General features: G+C 45.2%; 1 protein-coding gene and 1 pseudogene across 1 annotated transcript in view; one reads left to right on the top strand and one right to left on the bottom strand.

The window, feature by feature from the left end:
- Positions 1-26,201, top strand: part of FAM13A (family with sequence similarity 13 member A) — a 125,501-nt gene extending 99,300 nt beyond the window's left edge. The window contains 10 exon segments of the mRNA XM_066548049.1: positions 2,044-2,257; positions 2,608-2,746; positions 3,823-3,904; positions 4,032-4,252; positions 5,601-5,684; positions 9,422-9,517; positions 11,055-11,138; positions 15,014-15,210; positions 15,847-15,948; positions 16,816-26,201. Coding sequence (XP_066404146.1) covers positions 2,044-2,257; positions 2,608-2,746; positions 3,823-3,904; positions 4,032-4,252; positions 5,601-5,684; positions 9,422-9,517; positions 11,055-11,138; positions 15,014-15,210; positions 15,847-15,948; positions 16,816-16,942 — 1,346 coding nt within the window. The 3' untranslated portion in view covers positions 16,943-26,201.
- LOC136555409 (pre-mRNA-processing factor 6 pseudogene) lies at positions 21,118-24,215 on the bottom strand (annotated as a pseudogene).
- Positions 26,202-26,338: the final 137 nt, after the last annotated feature.

Raw genomic sequence — 26,338 nt, 5'->3', positions numbered from 1 at the left:
GCTGTCTTTTGGGGTTTGATCAGAGGCTCTTTGGGCCATTGCAATTCCCTGAATGTGGCATGCTATCTGGTTTTAATCCACCTTGGACGAAGTCACATACATCATGCATGATTAATAATGGCTTTGTTCGCTGGTGTGGTGGGAGCTTAATTTAGTTACTGCTAAATAAGCCTGATTTTTTCTAAGTTTATTCCATCTATGTAAATCCCAAGGAGGTGTTACTTAACAATTTCCAAGAGGAAATTCAGTTTGTGGGTGAGAGGTATTCAAACAATAGAAGTGAGAGATGTCTAGAAGAATTTCATGCATCATTTAACTCTCGTTCCTGCTGGTCAAATATATCAGGGTTTTTTTTCCCTTTGTATTACCCTTTATTTTGCTACAAAAGATCTTGTGAGACCCTTCTTAAAATCATGAGAGATTCAGAGAAGTAGATGCAAAATATTTCAGGTATTAGAAAATGCCAAGGCCGAACAGAGCTTAGAAAAACTCTATTTTTCAGAAATTACCCAAAGGAAGTTTCCAAAGCTTTCCAAACCATGGCAAAACAGCCTACATACACTTGGGGCTTGCACACCCCAGGGAAGCAGCCCCTGTGAGCCAGGCTTGTATGTGCTTCTCTTACCACAACACCTTTGAGGGGCTCTTGTGCAAAAAGCATGTGCAAAAACCTCCTGTCACCCCTTTCAGGGTAGCACATCAGTGTGCATGCAGCACCAGCCTCTAAGCAGAGGCATGCCATTTGTATCCATGTGCTGAGGAAGAAGGCAAAAGGAGGAGAGCATCACTGGAAGATGTGCACAAGCAAAACAGCACTGAGCCCATCACTGCTGCATTGATCTTGCACTGCCTGACTTGTACAGAGGAGGAATGTTAAACAGCACAGAGGTTCTGCAGGGGAATCCTCATGCAATCCACTCTGAGCTGTGAGAACATTAACCTTCTTCAGCAAAAGGAAAACCCTGCTTTTTATTAAGAAACTGATAAGTTCAAAAGCCCCCTCTCTTTGTGAATGAAGAATAGACAGACACATTAGGCAAAGGAAACAATTAGTCCGTAATTCTGGGACTGGTATGGGAGCTTTCTGTAAGGTTTTTGTTTTGTTACTTGACTCTAGAACTATTTGTTAGATTTAGAAGTTCAAAGCCTGGCTCTTAGCACCACAGGATTAGACAGTTTAAGTAGGAGCATGCAAATCAGCTTAGTAAACTATCTGAACACAAAATGTTAGACTCCTTATGGCATCTGGAGGGAGTGATCACAAGATTGAGGCAATTGCTTTCCGTGGGCTCTATTATGCTAATCAGCAGTGCTAAATTTGGTTTCCCTTTCTCTCCCACTGCACCACCTCCCTGTACAACATTGCTTTTGCTTCTGGCTGGTTAGGTTGTCCATGGGGCTGAAGATTTCCTCACTTTTCTACCATGCTGTAAGCAGGAGGATTGTGTGTGAAAGGGAGAAGGGGAAACTCAGACCATATTACTATAATTGTTAATGTGTAGGCTGGGCACCCTGTGGAACAGGTGGTAATGTAGGGCAACCTTTTGCTTGCAGATTAGAAGAATCTATGCTTACTCCTAGGCTTTGAATTTCCAATAGCAGGCAACAGGGGGGCTTATAGGAGAACCATTAATACACTGTTCATTTACAGCATTTGTACATCCTGAAAGTGAAAAAAATTCCTTCTGGAATCTAGTTGCCTCTTCTATATACCAGAAGTATAGAAGTATATCTATATACTTCTATATATGTGTCAGTAATGCTCTTTGTCCAGCATAACTTTTTCCTCAAAGGTGCTAGCTGGTGATTGCCTTGTTTGGTGTCAGTCCATGGTAATTCCTGGTCAGCTTTTGGGTAGTTTTCTGTTGCACCTAAGAGATGACTTATATATGTGTAGCAGATGGGAGTAGTGACCAGAGAATGCCTGGTGATAAGAGTCACAGTCCAGGACGAGCAGGTCAAGGTTCAGTAGAAAGTTACCTGGAGTCTATCTTGTGTATAAAACAGACCTGATAAAACCAGCCTTTGTCTTACTGTTCCCAGAGCCCATCCCTGCTCTCTCCTCATGGCAGCGAGACGGCTTAGACTCAGATGAGGCTCGCCTTTCCCCGCAGGCCGGGCGCTTGATTCGCCAGCTTCTGGATGAGGACAGCGATCCCATGCTGTCCCCTCGCTTCTACGCCTATGGACAGAGCCAACAGTACCTGGATGATACAGAAGTGCCTCCTTCTCCTCCCAATTCTCATTCCTTCATGAGGTGGGTTGTGATTTGCCGGTGCTGACTTCCACCTGCAGCTGCGAAGGGTTTGCACGGTTCCATCAAGCAGCATCTCTTTGGATCAGCTGTGCTGTGTTGGGTTTCTGTTCCCTGCTCGCAGGGAACTGATATGTTATAAAAAGTTCTTTGTAGTTGATTTCTGGGTTTGTGCATTAATATCTAGGGCTGTTAGAGCATCTTTTGCTATCTGTCATTGCAGAGTAGCAACATAGCATTCTCTCTTTTGTGGGCCTTGCCTTTATTCACACAAAGTTGAAGTGGCCTTCTCTGCATCAAGATTTACTGTGGCTGTTTGGATAAGCTCTTCCTGCAATCTCTGCTCTTGGCAGGAGACGGAGTTCGTCTTTAGGATCTTATGAAGATGACAGAGAAGACCTTACCCCTGCACAACTCACCCGGAGGATTCAGGGGCTGAAGAAAAAGATCAGGAAATTTGAGGACAAATTTGAAGAGGAGAGGAAATACAGAGTGAGTCTCTAGGAGTTCAGCATTTATGTGGAGATGGATGCATTAGCAGCAAAGGGAAGGGACACCAGGGAAGTGGGTCAAGCATACAGAGGGACACCAGGGAAATATGCCAAACATACAGAGGGCTTGAAAGCTTTTATAATGAGGAAAGGAAAAAAAAAAGGCAGAAGACCTGCTGCCCTCTCAGAAATCTGTATGCTCACCAAGCAAATTACCTTTCCAGGTATTATGTAATATCCATGCAGCACAAGAAAAGAAGGCTAATGAACTCATAGGATTTCGACCACTACTTAAGACAGTGTGTAGGAATAGCTGTGTTCAATTCCTCTTTGTTTGTTTATTTATTTAACTTCAGCATATGGGAAGCACAGTGGCTGATCTCATTTGCATGATGGTAATCCCAGGACACCTGTGCATTGCAGCTGCCTTCACTCCTGAGCAAGGAACCACAGTCAAGTGCTGCTGAGCAGCAGCAGTGTACTGGACTCTTAATTGTTCTGACATGTCCTTCTGATGCACAGAAAGCTTTGTAAGGAACTGTAAAGCTTAGCATGTGTGCATCTTTGGCTATCTAAATGGCAAAGAATTGTTCTGGCTTGCAGTAGGAAAGGCTGAAAAAAGTGCTGCTGTAGCCTAGAATTTGGTTTATTTGATGTCTTTGGATGTAAGGCAGCCTTTGGTGTGGATACATGAGTCATAACACTTTTCCAAGTGTTCATGCTAGGTTTCCTCTATTTTAGAGGTACCCTCTTGTTAGGAAACAATAGACACGAGGATTCCAATGTGCATCCGGCCCTCTGAGTCACTCCTATGGCTTAATCATTGGCATCAAATGCTTTGTGTTTTCTAAAAAGAAAGTCCATTTCACGATGCCCCTAAGACAGAGTGTTGTGACAGGCAGGAGCAATTAAAGCAAGCTCTGAAGTGGGCTGCTCAGAGGTGTGCAGCTGCCAGTCAGAAGCCAGTGCCTGTGCTGGGTCCAAATTCCATTGTACCCCTTTGTGCCACACACTTGTTTCAGTGAATGGCTCCTGGTGGTTTAACACAGATTCAGCATGGCTTTTCTTTCCTCCCAGCCTTCCCACAGTGACAAAGCAGCCAACCCTGAAGTGCTCAAATGGACAAATGATTTGGCCAAATTCCGAAAGCAACTTAAAGGTGAGAACTGCCACTACCTACCTTTGCGGGGTAGCTTGACTCTGCCTCATTTAGATTTGATGTGAGGCAGTGAGCCTGACACTGTCACACTTTAAAAATGAAAAATTGCTCATCTTTCCCTGCTCAGAGTCAAAACTGAAGATCTCAGAGGAGGACCTTGGCCCTGTTGTGCGTCAGCGCAGCAACACGCTCCCCAAGAGCTTCGGCTCTCAGCTGGAGAAGGAGGATGACAAGAAGCAAGACCTGTCAGACAAATCTGCCAAGCCTGCTGTGGAAGTGACCCTTGAATCCATCCAGAAGAAGCTTCAAGAGAAGCGAGCAGAGACCAATAGACCTGAAGACATTAAGGTACAATGTAGACAGGTCACACTTAGGCCTTTACGTGCAAGTAGGTTACTTGTGGCTGCACAGTCACTGTGAAAGCATTGTGGTCTTCTACATTTTGTTAAAAAGTCTGCAGCCTTTAGTCTGGGCTCACTTGCTTTAGTTCCTTTCCCTCTGCCTTTAGTATCTTGATTTTTCCCCCAGAGCTCAGTTTCTATTGTATGTCGTCTTGTGTTCTTTGTCTGACCCTTGCATATTCCTAGTAGTGTTTCTGAATTATTGCAATTTTTTCCTGCCCTGTTTTTGGCTATTTCTGTTGTTCCATCCAAAGTTTTTTGTCAAATTCTGAGTTGTCCAATGCTTCTGGAGGTTGTGTCATCTGCTTGCTTCTTGTTCACCCCAAAACTGAATGTTATTCTCTCAGGGTATGTTACTGCTAACCTTCAGAGTTTCACATTGAGCTCTGTTAGCTGCTGTAATCTCTAAGGGTTATCAGCAGGGAGGTCTGCATGTCTGATGTGAGCTCCTGAGGTTTGGGCAGCCTTGTAAATGAAGTCCTTGAGTCTGCTGACATGTAAATTGTGCACTGCTGTGTAAGAGTGAGGCAGACAGCATTATCTTTGTTTGCTAGATCTGCAGAAGAAAAACATACAGCATGTGTTTTGACTATTTTCTGACTGTAGCAAGCATCCACAGCCCGGCCACTTACAGAGGGACTGTGGTAGTACTTGGTGGTGTGATAGGGAGAAAAGGTTTGGTGTTAGGCAAATTCAGGGGGGGAGTTTTGGCCAACTTAGTTAGCTTCTCTAACTGTCTTCCTTTTTTTTGGGGGGGGGCTTTGTCCCCTCTTGTCTGCTACAGCTTTTCACTCCATAGCAGAATTGGCAGAAAGAGACATTCTGACTGCACTTCAGTTCTTGGTAAAGTGTGTTTGTGACAGTCAAAGCAAAGGTGTCAAGCTTTACAAGAGGTTCTGGAGTTTGTCTCAGATTTGGAGAAAAAGAAAGGAAATGTGTTCTTTTATAGGACTTACATTTCAGATCTTAACTGGAAAAGATCCACCAGCATTACAATTTCCATGGTGTTGTTTTTTCAAAGCACACTTATGATCTGTAAATCTACTTTAGGTACATAAAATACCTTCATATTCAAAATTTGTGTGTTTAATCTGCCTGCATTGAGCATAGGGTTCTACTCACATTAACAGTCTCTTTAGCAATGTAGCTGGGAAAAGACAACTGGTATCTTTAAAACATAATGATGGTATGACAAGACTTTGGTTATGGCACAGATCAGTATTCCAAAGGTCCAGGAATCTGACTTTTTTTTCTTTTCTTCCTCCCTTTCCCTTTCTCTGTGCCACTTTTCATAGGACATGACACGAGATCAGATAGCAGCTGAAAAAGTGGCTCTTCAGAGGGCTTTGCTGAATTACGAAGGCATTCATGGCAGACCGGTATGTACTGCAGCTTTTTTTTTTCTTTTTTCTTTTTTTTTTTTTTGTCTCAAAGTACATCTTTCTGTGTCTTTGTCTGTGGTAAATGATGCCCCCTTTGATGTCAGGTCACTAGAACTTCTTGCTCTCCAAGCCACACATGCACCCTCTAATCCACTCCCTGATCCTTCACTTCCGCAGCTGCTGAGGAGTCTGTTCCAGGCAGGGTGATGTCCTCACACAGCACTGGGCTGGACAGGCACCTGCAGGACAGAACCTACAGGCTGAGTGGTCATTATTTTGGGATTGTGCTCATCAGGTTCCACAGACATCCAGTTTGAGGCCCAGTGGACAGTCTGCATGAGAATATTTGTGTGTGGTCCCCCCCATCCAGCCAGGAAGTTTGCAGTTTTCTGTTATCAATGGTATAAGGCCAACTTATTTGTCAATACAGAGAATTAAGTTTTGTCTCCTGTTGATCCTTGCTGTGGCAGAAACACAGTGGCTTCCAGGCCATGAAGCTGGCTTTTTATGAGTCCCTCCTCCTCTTTCACTGATGTCATTATAATCTTTGTGACCAGCTATATAGGTAAAGTAACTTAATTTCAGAGTGCTGCCAATCCCTTGAGCAGTGGCTTGGGAGCAGAAAATTACTGCTTATAAGGAGTACTTGATTGGTGCAGTTCACAAATCTGTCATTCTGCTGCTACACGAGATTCCTGATATTTTCCTTCTGAATGTTATCTTCCTTTATCCACTGTTTTTAAAAGTCTCACTAATTTATTTAAATGCCTTCTTGGAGTGCTGATATTGTACAGTCACAACTGTATTAGCAACTGAAAATGGCATAGTTACATGAGAGGACAGGTAGATTTATTCTTGTGTAGAAAAAGGGCAGCACAAGGGAATCCACTTAACCTTCCCTGTGTTCTCTGTGAGACCAAGTCTTTTTTTGCTGCTTTTACAATTATATAAATCAACAGTTGGCATCTTACTGAAGCGAACTCACTTCAGTCTGTCCAAAAAGATAACAAGCCCAGAGCCCATCTTGTCAGCATACTTATATTTCCACCTACCTTTTTCAATGCTTCATTTATAGAACTGCTTTTTAATTTGTTTTGTTTTAAATAAGCTGTCTATACCTAGTAACACTGAACTGCATGGCAAGGAAGACTGATCAGCTTTTGCTGTTCCCAGTTCCTGGCAGAGCAGCAGTGGAAAAGTACTGAGAGCTTGAGGAGAATGCGGATAGTTCAGCCAAGGGTTTTTTTTCCTTAAAGATATTTAACTAAACAAGAAAAACAATGGAGCTCAGATTCATTGTGCAGCTGGGTCTTTCTGCACCAGTGATAGATGAACCTGCAAAGGTGGAACTGAACTGTTTTAGTTAAGCCAAAAGTCTGTCTGCAGAAATTCTTGAGCTGCTCTAACAATGCAAGCAATGGTCTGTTCTCAGCTGCTGCTCTTTTGCCACGTGGAGTGTGCCCCAGAGTTGTGTCAAAGGCTCCATTATTCTGACAGTCTCTTTGCATTTTGATGTTCTCCCAAAATATACTCAGGTTTTACTGGTCTTACTTATGTTTACCTAATAAGACAGTGTGCCCATGTACTAAACATTTACTTTCAGAATATGCTTTCTGTAAAGTTTGCTGGTGTAAATGAGCTGCAGGACAGGCTCAGACCCCATACACTTAACTTGCAATTCCTGTATTCATTATCTGTGTTGCTCCTCCACACTGACACTCACACACTGAAGGATGTTGTTGAACTTTTCCATTCTTCAGCATACCTAAGGACTTTGTACCCATTCCAAAGCTTGTGTTTATTTTTCTGTACAGAACAGTGCTGTTAATCAGCTTTGAAATGTTGTTAATTGAAGGTTTGATTCTCAGCCTCAACATAAGCCTCATCATAGTCTTGGGGTTTTTTTAAGTAACAGACTGAGCCAACAGTAGTGCTGTACCTCCTGTTCCACAAACTGCTAATCTTGTAAAGCTAGGAATAATATTATATATATATTTAGGCTACTCAGTTTCTCTAGTTGTATTCTGGATGGGTTACAGAGAAATGTCCAAAGTTGGAGGTAACTTGCCAGCCAGTGCAATTGAGTGCAGGCACATCAGCACAAAACTCAGCACAAAGAGGACTGAGTGAATTGTTTCATGCTGCTCACATCCCTCTAATCCATGTGAGCTGCTTACTCAATGAACAGGCAGCTTGAGGCTGTCAGGAATTGGAGCCCTGCTGTGCCTTGAGGGTGTGGGACATTCAGCCCCCAGAGCTCAAGACTGCCCATCTGTATCCCCCTTATCAGACCTGGGGATATTTGCATTGAACCAGGAAAGGAATAAAGATCTTCCTCCTTTCCCTCCCTGTTCCTTTGCCCCCAACAGAGGGAACATAGGCTTGGTTATCAGGAGGAAGATGGATGTTACCTCCAGATTCTAAGAGTTCATCCCTGCCATCCCACTCCTGGCAATACTTACAGCCTTTCTGCCCCTCCCAAGCCAAAACCGTCTCTTTCTCTGGAGGGAGGATGTAAAAGCTTTAGAAAGATTATGCCAGTGAAAGTTAACTGCAGACAAAATAAAAGGCAGTTTAAAATTGCCTCACTGTCTGAAGCTGTGTTCCCTTTTCTCCCGTTTCTCTTGTAGAAAGAGAGACTGCACAAAGCTCCCTAGGGGTTACTCTGTTGATGCTGATTTTTATATGGCAGTTGTTCAGGTGCTCTGGTGATTAGCAGCAAGTAGAAAGGCATGACATCAGTTAAGGCTTCCTCATAAGAGCTTTATAATCTAAAGTTAGACAAAAGATCTAATGGAAGGACACTTATAGGATGTGGGTCAGACGGTGCTGAATGATGATCAGGTATTGCTGAGGATTTTGTTTGTTTTCTAACGTGCTGTAAGAAAACACTGAAAAAATAAAACCCACCTTGAATCTGAAAAAAAAAACAGAAATAACACCCTCAGTTTGTAATGCTCTCAAAACTGGGGAGGGAGCACAACAAGGAATAAGGAGGAGTGGAATTAAGGACAGAGCAATAAGGAACACCTGAGGAAATAAGGAATTAAGGACAGAGCAATAAGGAACACCTGAGGTGGACATCACAGCACTATTCTCTCTTCTTTATGCCACACAGCCATGGCACCTTCATCCCTTCCAAGCATTGCAGAGAATCCTTCCCAGCAAAACGGCTGTGAGGAGGGATGGAGGGCAAGGTTAGGCGGCTAAAAGGAGAAACTGCTGGCTTGTACAGGAAATTAGGAATAGCAAAGCCAGAAAGTCAGCTGTTGTGAAATCTGTAGTTTACCATACTCGAGGGAGGTCTCCTCACATTGCAACATGCAGTCAGTGCAGCTGCTTTCTCTTTTCATGGGTCACGAACACAGCTATTGAGGGCCGGCCACAGGAACAAGGATGGGAAAGCTCAGAGCTCATCTGGTGCTTAGGGTGGCAGACGTGACTGCAAGCACAGAGTGCTGCCTCCACAGGTCATTTTGTGCTGGGGACATCTGATCCCTAATTGGTCATTTAAAGCACCTGTCTGTTACAGCCCCTTTACCACACAGCTTCAGGTGGCACCAGGCACAGGTGATGCTGTGATGGACAGCAGTTTCAGGGCTAATGCTGCTCTCCTGTCATCCCCATACAAGACTCTTTGAGCCACTCAGATTGAGGGTGATCACAGGCACATGAATTGTAGAGTGGAGTATTTGTTGCAGGCTTCATGGGTGTCCCCTCTTTTTCCTTTTCAGGTAACCAAAAATGAGCGGCAGGTGATGAAGCCGTTGTATGACAGGTATCGCTTGGTCAAACAGATCCTCTCCAGAGCCAACACCATCCCTATTATTGTGAGTAGAACACTCTTTTGTGGGGTATTTCTTTGGTTTCAAGCTGAGGAAGCAGGAATCACCACACTTTTGCTTACAACACACTCACTGAGGCTAAGTCCCAACCTCCCTTATCACTCAAAGATCAAGCAAATGAGTGATCAATGACACACTTCACATTGAAGTTGGGCAAAGCTGGTCAAGGAACTTTAGTGCCCACCTGTGAGCCACGGGGCACATCTCACCTTGTATTGTTTCTTCTCTTTCCATTGGGCTGCTGCTGTTATTTCATCCATCCTCTGTTTGGTACAGCCTCACTTCTTTTTCCATACCAACCCATGCTGAGCTGTAGGTCTTCCATGCTGCTTAGTTCCACAGGGTTGTATGTACAGGGTTCCTGTACACAGAACACAGACTTGAGTAGATCCCACAGGAGATGCCAGGCATGTCCTTGGATGAAAGAAAGGGCCCTCAGTCTTCTATCACTTAATTTGTATTAAAGAGATCCTCTAAGTAGTGGATATTCCCTCTTTCAGGGTGGTGCTTTGCCACCAGCAAGGAACTCAATACACCCCTCTAGGGAGTGTATTCACTGGTTTTAATTTTAGACAATTTGTGTAGTCCAGTCTTTAAAAATTAAGTACTCTAAAAAACCCACACAGAATACTTCAAGCCTAACTATGGAAAAGAGTACTTTGATAAAAGTTCCTGTTTACTCTGTCTGTCATGTATGAACCTTTTTTTGCTTTTCCTGAGCAGTGCTCATGTCCTGCCCACTTTCTGTAGACAGCCAGTGAAGTGAATGGGCTGGCACAGCATTACCCACTGCAGTGTCACTGAGGAGTGGGGCTTTTTTCTGCAAATGCTGGGAGGTGTTCCTGGTCCTGCATTTAAAACAAAATAAAAAGCTGTTCCTCCTGGAATATGCAAAATAGTCCCCAGAATGTGTGCTGTGAAGACAGTGCTGGCAGTCGAGGAGGAAGCTGTGTAGGTGTGCATGGGCAGTTTAATGCAAAGCTGTCAAAGAGAGCCCAGGTCCTGTTAAGACACAAAACTGAAAATCCACAGAGGCTAGCACAGGAGAGATGAGACTGTTTTTTTCCCCAGTCTTCTGAGTGAGAACAGTGAGAGGTTCATAGAGAGACAGAATGCATTTGAAAATCCATCTCTACATCAGTAGTTAGTTCAGTGGGGAATCAGGCTCCTGAAAGCAAATCTGGAGAGCCAGTCTGAGCTTACCCTGTAGCTCTTGAGAGCCAGCTATTGGACTGGGGATTATTTTCTTGCAGCCTTTGCATCATAGTCACTGCCCAGCTAATAATCATCCAAGTTTCTTTTTAAAAACAGATTGGCAGTGGTGTCCTTTGCTAAGCAACATCCTGAGAGAAAACAGCCCAAGGTTCAGGGGTTTGCCAGGCCTGTTTTTCTTCCTTGAGAAAGCTATTTCTCCTGGTGGTCCAGCAATGAGCTGGGAGTGTGTGGGTGAGAATGAGCTGAGAGCAGGTGGTGGAGGAGAAAGGGGTTCACAATGTAACATACTTGTTAACACCTGTCACAGGGTTCCCCCTCCAGCAAGCGGAGAAGCCCTTTGCTGCAGCCAATTATCGAGGGCGAAACAGCTTCCTTCTTCAAGGAGATAAAGGTGAAGACCTCCAGCTGCTAACTAATTGCTCAGTTTGCATCAACTTTCCCCTTATACCAATGAAACAGAATGGTGGATTGATTTTTTTTTCATCAGTGTTGATTTTTTTGCAGTGTCCTCCTGAAAAATCAGTAGCTGCTTTAAGCCTCGCCAATTCTGATCAAATTCTTCCCTTGTTGTAGATAAGACTACAGTGTTTCCTTGGCTTTGCATTCTTTCCTATCCTTATCCTTTCCCCTCCATCTGCACATAATATATTTTATTTTGCTTAAAAAAAAAAAAAAAAAGAATCACAGTTACCCGTGTACCTTGCTTTTTTTCTTGCTTTCCTCCTTTCTTTTAAAAGACACTAACTTGTTTTGCAGTAGTTTCTCTCACTCCCAGGCTCTGTGGCTTGCTCACAGCACCGTGGCAGGAATGAGCTCTCACAAAACTAACCCTCGCACGTGGAGCCAACCAGGGCGCTCATGGGATCCTTACCTGCTCCCCTCCACTTGTTTTACCCAGGCTCTTTTTCACCACCTTGTGCAGGGCCTTTTTAACTTAATGAGGATGCAAGTAAGAACAGCTTGGTTCTGCTAGTTGATGCTTGGTCAGATTTGGATGGCAGGATTGTTGTGTTTCTTCTTGTGCTGCTGTGGAGTAATAATTCGGGGTGGGGAGAATTGCTGTGATACTGGGCCTTCCCCTGAGGAATAAAGTCCAGCAGCAGCTACCAGGACACACAGCATGGAGCTGGGCCCTGTCTTGCTTTCTGTGCCCTTGCAGTGTAACAAGGGAGAGAAGTGCTTCAGCACATTTGGGTCATATTTCTGTTATCTGGCCAGAGCTTGGTTAAATGTAAGTACTGCAGACTTAGAGATCCGAGGTGATTGAGTGCAGTGGATTGTATATTAATGGACTATTTGAGGCAGGCACATATTCTTTAATACCAGATTGCAGATGGAAGATGTTAAGCTGCTGTTTGGAAGCTGGTTAATGATCACTGAGCTTCTTAGTATTTTCTAGATAACTGCTGGATCAAACCTGCAGTACTGGTCTGGTGGGGAGTGTTTTTGTTTGCTTCTGTTTTTTTGTTTTAGTGTGTCATTTTACCCCACCTCTGCTTGCACCCAGTGTGAGAACTTAGAGCTGTCAATTATGCTGATCTCTGATGGCCAGCAGTGTCCTGCAGGGAATACAAACCTCGAGGGGTTTCTGGAGAAGATTTAGATGACAGCCTTAAGCCTGCTAACATGATGTGCCTATTAATACTTAAATGGGGCTTTGTGAAGCTGCACCTGGCAGTATTATACTGAACTACACTCAGAAGTAAAGAGAGGAAATTAGCAAAAGACCCTAAAACTTAGCTCCTGCATAGGTCCACTGTGGGCAGGGAAGTATTTGACAGGCTGCTGACAATGTCAGTATTTGTGTCTTTCTGGGTGAGTTTTTCTTGAAGCATTTGGGAGAGTTGACTAAAAACTTGAAAGGTGCTTTGAGGTGACCTTACCAAACATTTTGGTACAATATCTTGGATGTTGTGTTGGACAAATCATTAGGATTCTTGCTTTGTGGGAGTGCTGATGATAGGATACTCTGGGGATTTGACATTTGTAACTCTGGAATGCCTCCTGATTACCTGACAATCAATGATACATGAACCTCGTGTATGAAGATCATTCTGGTTCAAGGTGTACATGTTGCTGCAGGTTTAAAGTGAGGCTCCTATGTGAGACTTTAGAGGGAAGGCCCTAGAGGGCCTTTCCTGTTGGAGTTCTGGCTAAGAATCCTTTTAATTCACTCCTCTCTATTTAAGAGCAAAATTATTTCAGAGTTCTTGTGAGAACCGGATGGAGTGTGTTGGCTCTGAGGTCTAAATGAGATTCCTACACTTTTTTTTCCTCCTGTGGCCTCCCATGGCAGGAGGCTGGCTCCTGAGCTGCTTGCTGGCTCAGGCAGTGTGCTGTGTCTGCAGAGAGGCAAGAGACAGGCTCATGGGTATCTGTGAGGAAAACACCTTGTATCAGTCCTCAGGAGCAGCTTGGTCACACTGCTTATGGAAATTGTCCCTTTGCTTTCTTTCCAGGAGCTCTCCCAGAAAAGGGCATGGGAGCTCCTCCTTTGTTGCCAGAGACATTCCTCTAAAGCAAAGTGTGCTGCTTTCACTGCTTAGACTGACTTAGCAAATCCTCCTCCATGGCACAGCAGCACCTGTGTTCTCCTGCTGCAGCCCTTCCCAGCCTGGGCAGGGTGGGATTCCTGGGGACAGGGAAAATGCAGTGAAAGGTGGTCTCCCCTCCCCAGTTCAGCCTGGAGTTGTTGGTGGGGCTTAAGAGTACATGGCTGCTGGTTTGTGCTTTCTGTTTAAACTGTACAGCTGATGTCTGGAGAAATGGGTCTTGTCTAATCATGTGCTAAATATTGCTTCAACTTCCACACATTCGCTGCAGATTTTCCTAAGATGCATTCAGACTTCTCTATGTCTTTTGTTATTATTGCTACTCAGAACTTCTTCCCAGATAATGTTTTTTTGACCCTGCATCCTCAATCTTGGTTGTAATTTTCAGCCTGTGGCTTTGCAATGTATCATCATGGCCTAAAGCTTTAAATTAAAAAGAAAATTCTGGGCAAACTATAATTTAATTTAAATGTATGCATTTATAAATCACTGAGGGTTTAATGGGACTAAAGTCTTGTTGTTGCCTTTTCCCTTTTTGCTTGAAATATGGGACCAGTCTCTTAGGAATAGCTGAACTATTCACAAGGAATTACATGAAAAAACAAATCAAGAAAATGTCTGCTTTTGATCCCGGTGCTACAATATATTTTTGTCTAGAAGACTTAAGTGATAGTAGCCCCCAAAAGCTTTTAAAGATACTCATGTGCGTAGATCCTTCCTGGCTAGTGTTACATGGCTGTAAAATAAAGTCATTTACAGACACATATATACATATTTGAGAGATTTACTGTCCATGCTGGCATTTACTGCTTTCTCTAAGTAGCCTCATTCCTTACATTAAGGTTGAAAACTGCCTTCTAGAAATGTCTCTGTACATAAGAGACTGGGCCTCATTCCCTGATAATTAAAATTATTTCTGGACAATGTCTCAGGATAAGCCCTACTTTTGAGAACATAGTGATCTGGTGAATACCAAGTGCAGCAGGGACTTTCAAATCTCATGCCTGTAAATTTTTTTTTTCTAAAAATTGGAACACAACCAATTCATCAGTGTGCATTGAGGAAATGGGAAATTGCACTGTGCAGTTTCCAGTCCAGTTTTTAGTGTATTCCAGTAAAATGGTCAGAGCTAATGTTTGAACGTGTTAGCAGCAGCAGTCCTTTTACAGTCAATCATTTCCCACATTTGGGTAATTTTAAGACTCATCTGAGCTCACTGGTGTCACTGAATGAGCATTTGAGGTCTTGAATTCAGCCATTAGAGAGAGCTGTTGAGCTGCATCTTTTGAGAGAAAATTCCACATTTTAACCTAGTCTCTATGCTGGGAAATGCTTGCAGGGAAATGCAGAGGATGGCTGGTGGGCTTTAGACAATATGTGTAACATCTGTAAATGGGTTCATTTTTGTCAGAATACACAAACTGAACAAAGCAACAGGTTGCTCTGAACCCCAAGTATTTTTTTCTCTCAGTTGTGTCGCTCTGGGTTTCCTTAACCAGTCTGAGTTTGTGGTGGCAATTTCTCTGTCATGCTTTGGTTCTAGGGTGTCTTACTGATGGTCTTCTGGTGTCCTGTGTATTGCTTGGCAATTGAAGTGTTTGCTCTGCCTTTCCACTTCTTGTTCCCGAGTGCATGTGCTGAGAGGAGGAGCCTGTTCCTGAGAAGGGAAGCAATAACCTGTCTTGTTGTGGGGGTGCTCTGTCCCTGTGTGTAGGAGGAAGAGGAGGGCTCTGAGGAGGACAGCAATGTGAAGCCGGATCTCACAATTACCATAAAAACAGATTTCAGTGTGCGCAGCTTCTTGGATCAACTAGAAGATGATGCTGACGGCTTTGTTTCCCCAGTGGATGATAAGATGCCATCTAGGAGCAGTCAGGATATGGGGCTTTCAAATCTCCATGAAGCATCCATGTATGTTGAATTCACAGGCAACCGCAAAAAAATTATTTCTTGCTAAGATAATATTTGTCAAAAAGGGTCTAGGGTTTTTTTCCTATTTATGATCTGAGCCAGAAGTTTTCGTGTTTCATTTTTAAATGCAATAGACCCTCATAGAAAGGGTTTGGAAAGAAACTACTGATGCTTAGCTTATGCACCTTTGGATTCCATCTCTAAATAGTAATTCCACCAGTGGCAAGCCTTTATCATGAAAACCCTGCACTCCAGAAGGTTTTTCATGTTTTGGAGAGGTCAGGTGGAACTAGCTTTGCTAGTTTCAAGTTGGGTGCAAACACGTGGCGGTGATAGCCCTAAGTTGTGACCATTGAATTTGATCCTATAAAACGTCACCAAACCCAGACCCATCTGCAGGAGATAAGTTTCATAGAAGTTAGTGGTAAATTGTGATGTGCACACTTGACCTCTTTAGAAGCTGCAGCTTAAGACTATGATCATTTTGCTGAATTAAATTCAGAGAGCTTTTTGTTTTAAGTTATGTGAGGCTCCGTTGCTTGGCATATGTACAACTAAACATCTGTAGGTTTACTGCATGTTTCCTGTTTTTATTATGTACGTATGGATAATCTCATTTATCTTTAAACCCAACAGCCCTGAACTGTTAGAGCAGCTCCAGGAAGTCAGGGAAGAGAAAAAGCGAATCAGAAAAAAATTGAGAGACTTTGAAGATAACTTTTTCCGACAAAATGGAAGGTAACAATTTCTCAGCTGCCTCTCTGTTCTTCAGCTACTTGTAATCTGTTTTGCATCTGTTTTCCAATCTCCAAATACGGAAAGTTACCTGAGTTTAGTATTACATATTTCTTCTTCAAAATCATTATCATTGCTTTACCCACATTTAGAATGGTGGAAGAGTTATTCAATGTTAAAATAACTAGTTTTTCCCCTTGTGATTTCTGTCCTATTCTTGCTTATCTGTGAGCTATTCAGACATTAGTTTTATCAAGTATTTCTTAGTGTAACTGGTTTTATTTTTTTAAAGAAAATGTCCCTCATTAACAAGCTGATAGAATGTTTTCATATATTTATACTCTTAAATTTTCTCATCTGTTTCTTTCTACCAGCCATCATCCTTAGGGGCTTTTGTAAAGTCACTGAAAATTTAAAATTTTCCTGTAAACCAAGAGCAATCTGATCAAATACCATCTTTCTTTTGCATGAGTGTGCTTGTTCGTGTAAGTGCTGTGGTGCCAAGACAGGGGAGGCTGTATTTTATTTTGCCAGGCTCACAGGCTGACACTTAGATGGCTCCTGAAGTGTTTTCCAGCTGTTTTGCAGAGCTGGTGATTTTAGGGAAGCAGGGCATGTTTCAAGTAGGATTTTGCATTTGGAACTGTAGGGTTGTGCTCAGCCTCAGCACATAAGCATCCCACACTTTGTTGGAGCAGCTTGTTTGCCCCTTTTTTGTTTGTTTGTTTTTTCTCTCAAAGGATAAATGTTTTGGTCTTGTTGCCTGATCAGGAGCGGGGGAGAGGAGCTGCTTTGTAGGACTTGTTGGTGGACAGAGGGAGGGAGGCTTCCTGTTACAGAAATCTCATGGTTTGCTTTCACTCCCACTAGGAATGTGCAGAAAGAGGACCGCACTCCCATGGCTGAAGAGTACAATGAATACAAGCAGGTTAAGGCCAAGCTGAGGCTGCTGGAAGTCCTGATCAGTAAGAGAGATATTAGCTCCAAGATCATGTAAAGGAGGAGATTGTTTTTGCCAATAAACAAAGAGGAGAGAACACCAAACGGACAAATGCATGAAGTGGATGCAGCAGGAGCCTGACTGGGAGAGCTGAGGAGCTCCCTGGGAACTGAAGGGTCATTCCCAGAGGTGGGAGAGGGAGGAAAGGTGGATTTCTGTAACTCTCTACATTTGCTGTTGCCCACTGTTTCTCCAGGCCTGATGCCCCGAATGGAGTTTGCCAGTGTAGGAGACACAACACTGCGCTCAGTGACTGCACTGAAGGGATCCTTCTGTATTGATTTGCTTACAGATCCTGTAATATTTAGAATATCAAATCCAGCCATGCTGTTCTTTTTTCCCAGGATATTATAGCAAGAGGCAAAATAGGATTAATAGTAATGAAATCATCAAATAGCTTCTACTTGAGTTGAACAGATGAGTGCCCTGACCAATCTTGTTAGGTGAGGCAGCACCAAGACTGTCCTCTTGTAGCTACAGTAAAGATTTGCTCAGACTTTTGACCTGTTTGGAGTCCAGCATCTTCTGTTCCTCTAGAGAAATGCTGTAATAATCTCCTGGTCATCAGCCAGAGCTGGTGTGAGTTGCAGTTTTGCCCAGGCTTGAGTTGGGTTTTCTTCCCATGTTTTTGATGGCAAATTCCAGCGGAGTAGAAGGAAGTACCTGCATGTTTGGCATGGTTAAGAAAATGAGCCATGGAACCAATGTTCTTACCAGCATGTTCTGCTTGGAGGGTGATACTGAGACCACGTTTGGGCAAAAGGGAAGAGAAGAATCCCTTGGGATTTTGATGGTTGGTTAAATATCTGGTGTCAAGTATGTGATAGATATCTGGAAGACCCACCCCATTAGTACGTGTGCTTCATCATGATACAGACACCTGAGCCCGAGCTGAACAGTTCACACAGGTGTCCCACAAACTCACTCACCTAAATTTTCTTCTTATGTGCACATCACTCCTGTGTGGGCTGCAGTAGCAACACTGATAGTGGCAGCAGAGGATGGGCTTTTCTTCCCAGAGGATACCACAGGAAACTGAGAGCATGGAGCTGTGCTCTGCCTGTGGAAAGGGCACCTGTCTCGAGTGCAAGCTTTGACAATTTACTGTTTCCAAATTTGTTTATGACTTTCGGAAAAGAAAGTCCTGGGACACCTGATTCAGGTGTGTCTTGGTTTGAAAGACAGGTTATCTGCCAAGAAAGGCAGGAGCCTCCCTTGGAATGTAAAATGTAAACCCCCTCCCTCTGAATTATTATAATTTTTGAAATTAAGGGGTTCTCAGGCAGGGATATGTGGATAAGAATAACAGTTCTTTACTAGTGTGTATAATAAAGCAAACAAACAAACAACAACACAGCACTAACACCAAACAGAACGCAGAACCCAGTCCCAGCCCCTCGCTTGGCTGCAGCGCTGTCCCCGCTGGGTGCAGTTCCGGGCACGGCCGGCAGGGGCGCTGCTGGCTCCCGGCGGGCAGGGCAGGTGCGGTGACTCCCCCGGGCCTGCAGGGGGCGCTGTGCTGTGAGCTCAGGGAGCGCACAGTGATGGCAGCTGGGCCCACACGGGAATGGAGGGAAGGGAGGCGCTGCTCTACAAACCCTGAGGCAGCTGATCCCCAGCAGGACTCTGAGAAAACAATGAGTAAAACAGTCCCGGGGTGGTAGAGGAGATGTATCGGAAGATATTCTGGAGCTGTTGCTGGAACTATGGGCAGGCACGGGTTTCGGGCTGCAAAAGCTTGGAGCAGTGCAAAAGCAGCAGCGAGGGTAGGACAGAGGTGGCCCAGCTCCCAGCAGGGCAGAGAGGGGCGAGCTCAGGATCCTGGGCACCTGAGCAGATGGGGATAGGTGCCTTTTTTAGTGAGGTAAGGGTTAATAAGGCCTCAGTTCAGTGGCTGCCCTCACAAGCAGAGGCTCACCCCAGAAATGAAGAAGCAGCACAGGACTGGGCAATGGCGGTGACAGTGAATCCTCCCCACAGTGAGCAACAGCTTGACCGTCCTTCTCTGATGCTGAGAGGGAGAGAGCAAGACCAGCCACTGCCCCTACCTCTTTACTTGCCCAGTTCTCAGGGTGTCTCTGCCTCTTGGAGAGAAATCCCCCCCAGATGAGAGAAGTGCTAACAGATACCTGAGCTTGGCCACTTTGTTTTTCTTAAGTACCCATAAGTACCCCGTAGTTAATGTTTCTTAGCAACTTATGGGAAAAATTCTGTAGGTAAGAAGGAACAAAAGAAAATGAACTTAACCCCCAGGAACGTGCTCATGTCAAACAGGTGCTGCCTGAAGGAGAGAAAGGCCCCAAGTTCAGGGACACCAAGTCATGAGGGCTCACAGTTCCACCATCCTGGGACACCTGGGCTCACTCTCACTCCAGAGGCTTATGTGCACCCCTTGGTCTGCCCTGAGCCAGGCTCCACCCTGATACCCAAGGGAGGGCACTTCTGTAATGCTTTCTTCAGCTCCCCAGGGGATCATTGCCAATGTACAGAAGCCAAAAATAATCAAGATGAAATCCAATGTTGGTTGTAGCCAGGCCTCATACATGTCACACCAGAGGAGCCAAAAGGACTCCCAGAACAACTTCTCCCCCTTCCTTCTTTATCAAAGGGCAGGTGGGTTCACAAATGGTTGTATTTAGTTTGTGGTACTTATATAAGGTACTTTATCCCCTTCCACTTGCTATGTGTGCTCTGTGTGTTCTTGCCAAAATTGCTTCTATTTTGGTCTCTTCAGGATCCCTTGAACTCTTCCAAAGGTGGTCATGGGCTGTACATGCCCTTTGCTAGTCAGGGTGGGTGTTCTGGTTTAGGGCAAATTGCCCCACCTGGTTCGGGAAAATATTTCCTTGGAGAAAAGTGGAAAAAAACTGTTTATTTAACAAGCAAAGCACCAACAAACATAAAAAATGAACAATACCAAACAATAAAACCTCTTGTTGTTCTGAAGTGATGGCAAATTCGGAAAGTCATTTTTGCGGGGTGTAGCTCAGCTCGCTGTGTGTCTCTCAGTCCCTCTGGCGCTGGAGTGCAGCGTCCCAGTCCGGGTGGGCCACAGGCGTGAACTCCTGGTGTTGTTCTGAGATTTTGGTCGAAAGCAGTTTTGAACAGTTCCAAGAAAAGAAAAAGCCACAGTCCAGGCAACTTCTCTGCCTCAGCTAGCTAAAAGCTAACTAAAAAGCAAGAGAGCTCTGTCCCCCATCCGTTCTGCAGACAGCACAGTCCAGGATCAGGATGTGGGGCAGCCAGTGCAGCTTCTGATAACAAACACTGTGCATCTTCTGCCACCCCCTTCGCTCTTGGAACCAGCCCTAAAGTTGTAAAACTTAATACCCAGCATAAACAGAACAGATGACTGGGGATACAAGCATCATAAAGCCACCCCGGACATGGGGTAAGGCAGAGATGTGTTAGTGAAAGCACTTGGGATGGGGACTCACGGCTTGGTTTGGTTTTTTATTAATTGCAGAATTGCTTGTTCCATATAAAACCAGCAAAGGCTGAATTTTGTATTTCCAAACAGTCCAGAGGACTTGTGTGGTGACCTAGGGCTTTGCTTTTCATAGGTGCTGAGTTTCCATCTCCTGAGCTGGGATCTCCTCTGATCCTTGGTGTGTCTTAACTGGGCTGACAGATTGGATCAAAAAGTGCTTTGAATGGAAGCCTTCAGAAACCCCCAGGGCAGCTGATCCCAGTGCCCCAGTAGGACTCTCAGAAGCAGCAGGCTGGGCCAGCAGGAATGAGCAAAAATCCCGGGGTGGTAGAGGAGATGTATTAGAAGCTCCAGAGCTGTGGCTGGAACCGCAGGATGGCTGGGCAGGCAGGGGGTGCGGGGCTGCAGTGCAGTGAAAGCTCGGAGCAGTGCCAAAGAAGCAGCGAGGTTGGGACAGAGGTGGCCCAGCTCCCAGCAGGGCAGAGAGGGATGAGCTCAGGATCCTGGGCACCTGAGCAGATGGGGATAGGTCCTTCTTTTAGTGAGGTAAGTGTTAATAAGGTCCCAGTTCAGAGGCTGCTCTCACAAGCAGAGGCTCACCCCATGGGAGAAGAAGCAGCTCTGGGCTGGGCTCCAGCGGCAGCAGTGAATTCCCTTTCCCAAGCAGCAGCTCCAACTGTTCTCCTCTGAAGCCAAAAGAGAGAGAGAGAGACAGCCCTGGTCCTGCCCTTTACCTGCCCAGTTCTCACAGTATCTCTCCCCTAGGAGAGAAACTCCCAGATTAGAGAAAGGCAACCAGATGCCCTCCTCCCCTGAGCTTGGCCACTTTGTTTTTCTTAAGTACGCAGTTGTTAATGTTTCCTAGCAACTTATGCGAAAAGATTCTGTAAATAAAAAGGAACAAAAGGAAAGAAACCTAACCTCCAACACTGTCCTTCAAAATCTGTGTCACTGAAAGGGCAGGTTAAGTCCTACAGAGACCTCTGAGGCAGCTGAGGCTGGCACACTCTATAATGTATTTTCCAGCTTGGCTGCCACAAGCACAAGAATCTCTCCAATCTTTTTCTGCCAGTTCTCTATGACCTTGGAGACATCACACCAGAGCTCTCCATGGTGAGGTTCAGCATTCTCACAGCAATTCCTCACCTCTTCTTGTTGTTACTTTGTGCTGTGCTGGAGCTCAAATTTGTAAAAGAAGGCCCAGGCATCCCCCAGGTCAGAGTCTACCTTCACTGCACGGTGGAACCACTCCCTGGCCTTGGTTACTTTATGCTTGCTCCAGAACAGCTTGGCCACAGCCAGCAGGACATATGGGTCACGTTCACACTTCCTGAGAGCATCCACACTCCTAGTCTTATGTTGCGGTCGTGCTTCAAGGAAAATTGCTTCTGACCAAAGGATTCCTGAATTGGGGCACTCTTGCAGGGCCTTGGCTATCAGACTGTTAGCAATGTTCTTCAGCCCAGCTCGGTACTCCAAGTGTACAGACTCCAACCAGAGGTCTGGATTCTTTGGATTCTTCAAGCGAGACTTTTCCAAGATGGCTCTTGCTCTAGTCAGCTGCCCAACTTTCTCCTCCAACCTGGACAGCAAAAGCCACAGGGGTATGGAATGGGGGCAATTCTTCAACCCTTGATTATGAGCCTCCCATGCTTTCTCTACCAGATCTTTTTGTTCTTCAATTTGTCCTTTCATCATCCACAGCTTGGGGAAGCCCTCATAGTGCTTCAGGGCTTCCTCACAGAGCTCCTGGGCTGCGGCAATATTCCCAAGCACCCATTCCAACTTCACAGACTTCATGAAGACCCTTGCTGTGGGGGCACTGCTGCGAGCCTTTGTCAGCAGCCTCCTTGCTCTTTCATACTCACAGTTTTCCGACTCGAGCTTCACAGCAGCCAGCCAGATCTCCTCGCTGCTGGGGTTGGCCTGGAAAGCCAGGGCCAAGATGCTTCTGGCTGCTGGCACATCTCCTGCCAGCCACTTGGATTTGGCCCCCATGAGCCACAGCACCTCTGCTTTGGGACAGTGAGCAAAAGCTCTCTGCAAAATAGCCTCCAAGGATTCCCTGGTTCCATGGTTCTGTTCAAAGTAGGCTGCTCGCAGCCACACACTCTTCTTGCTCAGGAAGACTTGCAAGGCACAGGCATAAACAGCTCGGGCACACTCCAGGGCATTATGAGCAACACAACTCTCTGCATCTTCCATCCAGGTATGTTTCTGATCTTCTTCCTCAATCCCAATCCCAATCACAACTCTCATGATTGCCTGGCATGTGGCCACACTTCCAGCTTTATCACATTCCTCGGCATCCTGTATCCACTGCTCCCTGTTGATTTCCACACCGTTAGCCCTAAGAGATGTGATGGCTCCGTCAATGATTTTCTCCACCATCTGGGTATTTCCATTGGCTTCCTCCAGTTTGGCAGCAGTAATCCAGATGTGATGATCCGTTGGGATATTCTCCCGGGCTTTGTTAAGGACTTTACGAGCGTTCTCATACATCTCCAGCCATGCCAGTGCCAGCCACAGTTCAGCACTGGTTGGACAGCACTCCACAGCCCAGCTCAGCATGATCCTGGCATCCTCAGGTTCCTCCAGCTCCACAGCTGCTTTCCACAAAGGCACTGAGTTTGGAACATGCTCGAGGGCTTTCTAAGGACACGGTTTTTGGCACGGATGTCTATCTCCAGCTCTGCTGCTCTGATATAGATCTGCGCAGACTGTGGCAGGTGCTGTGCAGCCTGGGCCACAACAGCCTTGGCTGTATCTCCTGGCTGAAGCCGAGCAGCTTCCAACCAAACATCTTCACTCTTAGGGCACATCTCTGCTCCTTTCATGATGAGGTTTCGAGCCACCTGGAGTTTGCCAGTGACCTCCTCCAGTCGGGCGGATGCTATCCACGCTGGTGGATGATGAGGATTGGTCTCTCAGACAGATTTCAGGAGCAAACGGGCCTTTTTGATATCATTGATATCTCTTCCGTGTGTGGGAATCATGGAATTCAAGTCTGTCATATATCCTTTTGGGTCCACTACAGTCGAGCCACTCACAGAGTCTGACACGTGGCTTAGCCTCATACCCATCAAGGTGTTCCTGGCTTGGCCAATCTTCCTCATATCCAACTCACCTGTCCCAGGTGTCATCAAGCCTGGTGTCATTCCTCCTGGGTATGGAATATTCAAACCCCCTGGATATGGAGTATTCAGTCCACCAAATTGTGTCTGGCATAGGTCCACAGAAGTGTGACTCACCCCTGACTGCAAATGCTTTGCAAAGAAGCTGTTGGGGACAGGAGTCAGCTTCTCTTAACGAGGATTCCTCTGCTGCCTGTTCCTGGCATCCCCAGCCTTGGGAATACTCAGCCATTCCTCCTCAGTAACTTCCGCTAATTTCCGTTTCAAGTCTGAGAACTGCTGTTGAATTTTGGGTCGTTCCATACAGTACTTTTCTATTCCCTCTTTTTCTCGTTGTTCCCTCCTTTCTTTCCTGCATTCATTCATCCTCTTATCCAAAGTTGCATAAACAGCATCTGCTTCTTCATCATCTTTTTCATAGGGGCCACTTGAGAACAGGCTCCCAGCGTAGCCATTGAACTCATCGTAGTTGGTGTCATTCAAATCCCCATCATCACCATCTGCTGTCCTCTGGTTCTTCTTCATCCATCTGGTTTCCCAGAGTTCTCTTGCCCAGCAGGGCATGCCAGTCGCCTACGGGGTTGTTGGCATCACGGGCAGTGCCAATATCAGAGTGGGTGGTGAAACCCGTGGCTCCACAGCCCAGACCTGGCAGGTAGCCCAGGGGCGTAGGCATGCCCAGGAACAGCTTCTTCTTCTTGTTCATGATGGTGGTGGTGAGGTGGGAGCAAAGGCAGACCAGAGCAGAGCCAGGAGAGGCAGCCGGGAAAGTGGCAGCAGAAGCAGCAGCAGGAGCTAATTCCCTTCCCCAAACAGCAGCTCCGACCGCCCTCTGAAGCCCAGAGCCAGCAGCTGCCCCAGCCCCATCTTTTACCTGCCCGATCTCTGCCCCTCAGAGAGAAACTCCCAGATAACAGATGTGCAACCAGATGCCCTCCTCCCCTAGAGCCTGGCCAAGTCTTTTGTTTTCTTTAAGTATCCTGTTTATCTGAATAACCCAGTCGTTAATATTTCCTAGGAACTTACGGGGAAAAAATTCTGTAAGTAAAAAGGAACAAAAGGAAAGAAACCGAACCCCTTGTGAACATCTGAAAGCAAACCAGTGGGAGACTCCAAGTCAGAACTACAATTTGCTAGGAGAATTAAAATAAAATGCAGTAGTGCAAAAACACTGACAGAGTCACAATACAACCTGACACCCTGTGGGTCACGGTGTTAGTAAGCAGTCCAATTGGAATGGTGGCTGCAGTCCTCCTGGAGCAACAGATGTGGTTCTGTTGAAGCAGTGATCCTGGAGAAGGGTGTTTTCCTCTGAAGGTCCAGTGGTGGTGTAGATAGGCCTGGTCTTCCCCTGGGAATCCAGTGGAAAAAGGCCGCTTGTAGTGCTCCAAATATCAGATTATATCCAGGCAGGAATGCTTGGCTCCTCCCACTGGGTGAAGCATCTCACAATGGGAGGATGTGATTTTATCAGTCATGCTGTAAGACTCAATGGGCCATTAACAGAAGCTATCCCCCTGGAGGGAGGATGGGTCTTGGAAGAGATAAAGAATACTGCCCCACCTGGTTTTAACAGTTGGTCATAGCATAAATACTTTTGGTTACATCTACAATAATGCATTGCAGCCTGAGACACCCCCAACAGCTGGGTTTTTCCCCTGACAAATCTTGATAAATGATACGTAGGAAACAGTCCCTTTTACTTTTAAACTGATGAGGTTGTAGCATTTTCTGATGCTTAGTTACTGCTGTTTACATAATATATTGCTAGAATTTCAGATAGTTTCTATGAAATGTAAGTACAGTTATGCACTTTAGAGAGTTTATATTTTTGAACTTTGAAAGCTAAAAATAACAAAACCTATTAGAAGAAATTGTACATTAAAAGAAAAAAAAAACACACCTAGCCATCTTTCTTTTTGAACTGTTCAAGTCCTTTCCTGTGGCAAAAACAAAGCAAAACTTCAGCTGCCTCCTTGTGAAGGGAACTGCTAGAAAAGATTATCAGAAATAAGTGAATTTTGGAATTCCAGTCCTGGAAATACACGTGCCAATGCTGAACTGTGTCCTGGCTTTGCAGATGCTGTGACTCCCCTCCCAACCTGCACAGGAGGACTCCTGAGCACTAAAACATTGTCTTTATCTCACACAGATGATTTAACTTCCCACTGACCTCAAATAGCCAGAAATTATGTTTGCCCCACCACACCAGGTCAATCTAAGCAAGAGCTGTGCATTTTGTTTGATGATTTGCCTGTGCCAACATCAGTGATTATTAACTGGAGAACATTAAACACATGAGTGTGCTTTTTAAAAGGTGTGAAATACAGTACAAAATTGTACTTTATGAGATATAAATAAGCTGTTTAGTGTAAGACAACCTCTTTCCATGTCACTAGAACAAAGCTGTCTGCTGGAGGATGGCAGTAGGGTCTGTTGGGCTTCCCATCCACGGGGCAGCCTTGGAGACGTGTCTGTGTTACCACATTGTGGTATGATAAATCATTAAAATGCAAATGCTGGCCATGCATGGGTTGTGCACCAAATAAGATTGCAGGAGTGGAAGACAGAGGGAAAACTTGTCATTCTAACAAGCTGCATTTGATTTTGTTCTGCTTACTCCTGAGTAAACAGTTGAATAATGGATGTTTCTGTTACGGGCAGTGAAATTAAAGCATTTTTCTTTTAATCATTCTGCTGATGCACTGGTTGTTATTTTTGGTGCATGGCAGTTTCAGAGGGTAAGTGCTGCCGGCCATCCTCCTGCCTGAGGAGCTGTCTTTGGAGCTGTTTGCAAGTCAGTGATTGACTGCTGCTGCCCAGTTGAGA

This window comes from Molothrus aeneus, chromosome 4 (genome assembly GCF_037042795.1).
Source record: "Molothrus aeneus isolate 106 chromosome 4, BPBGC_Maene_1.0, whole genome shotgun sequence".
In the NCBI taxonomy this organism is placed as follows: Eukaryota; Metazoa; Chordata; class Aves; order Passeriformes; family Icteridae; genus Molothrus; species Molothrus aeneus.
Note: the sequence above shows the minus strand (reverse complement) of the source record. Positions and strands in the feature narration are given on the sequence as shown.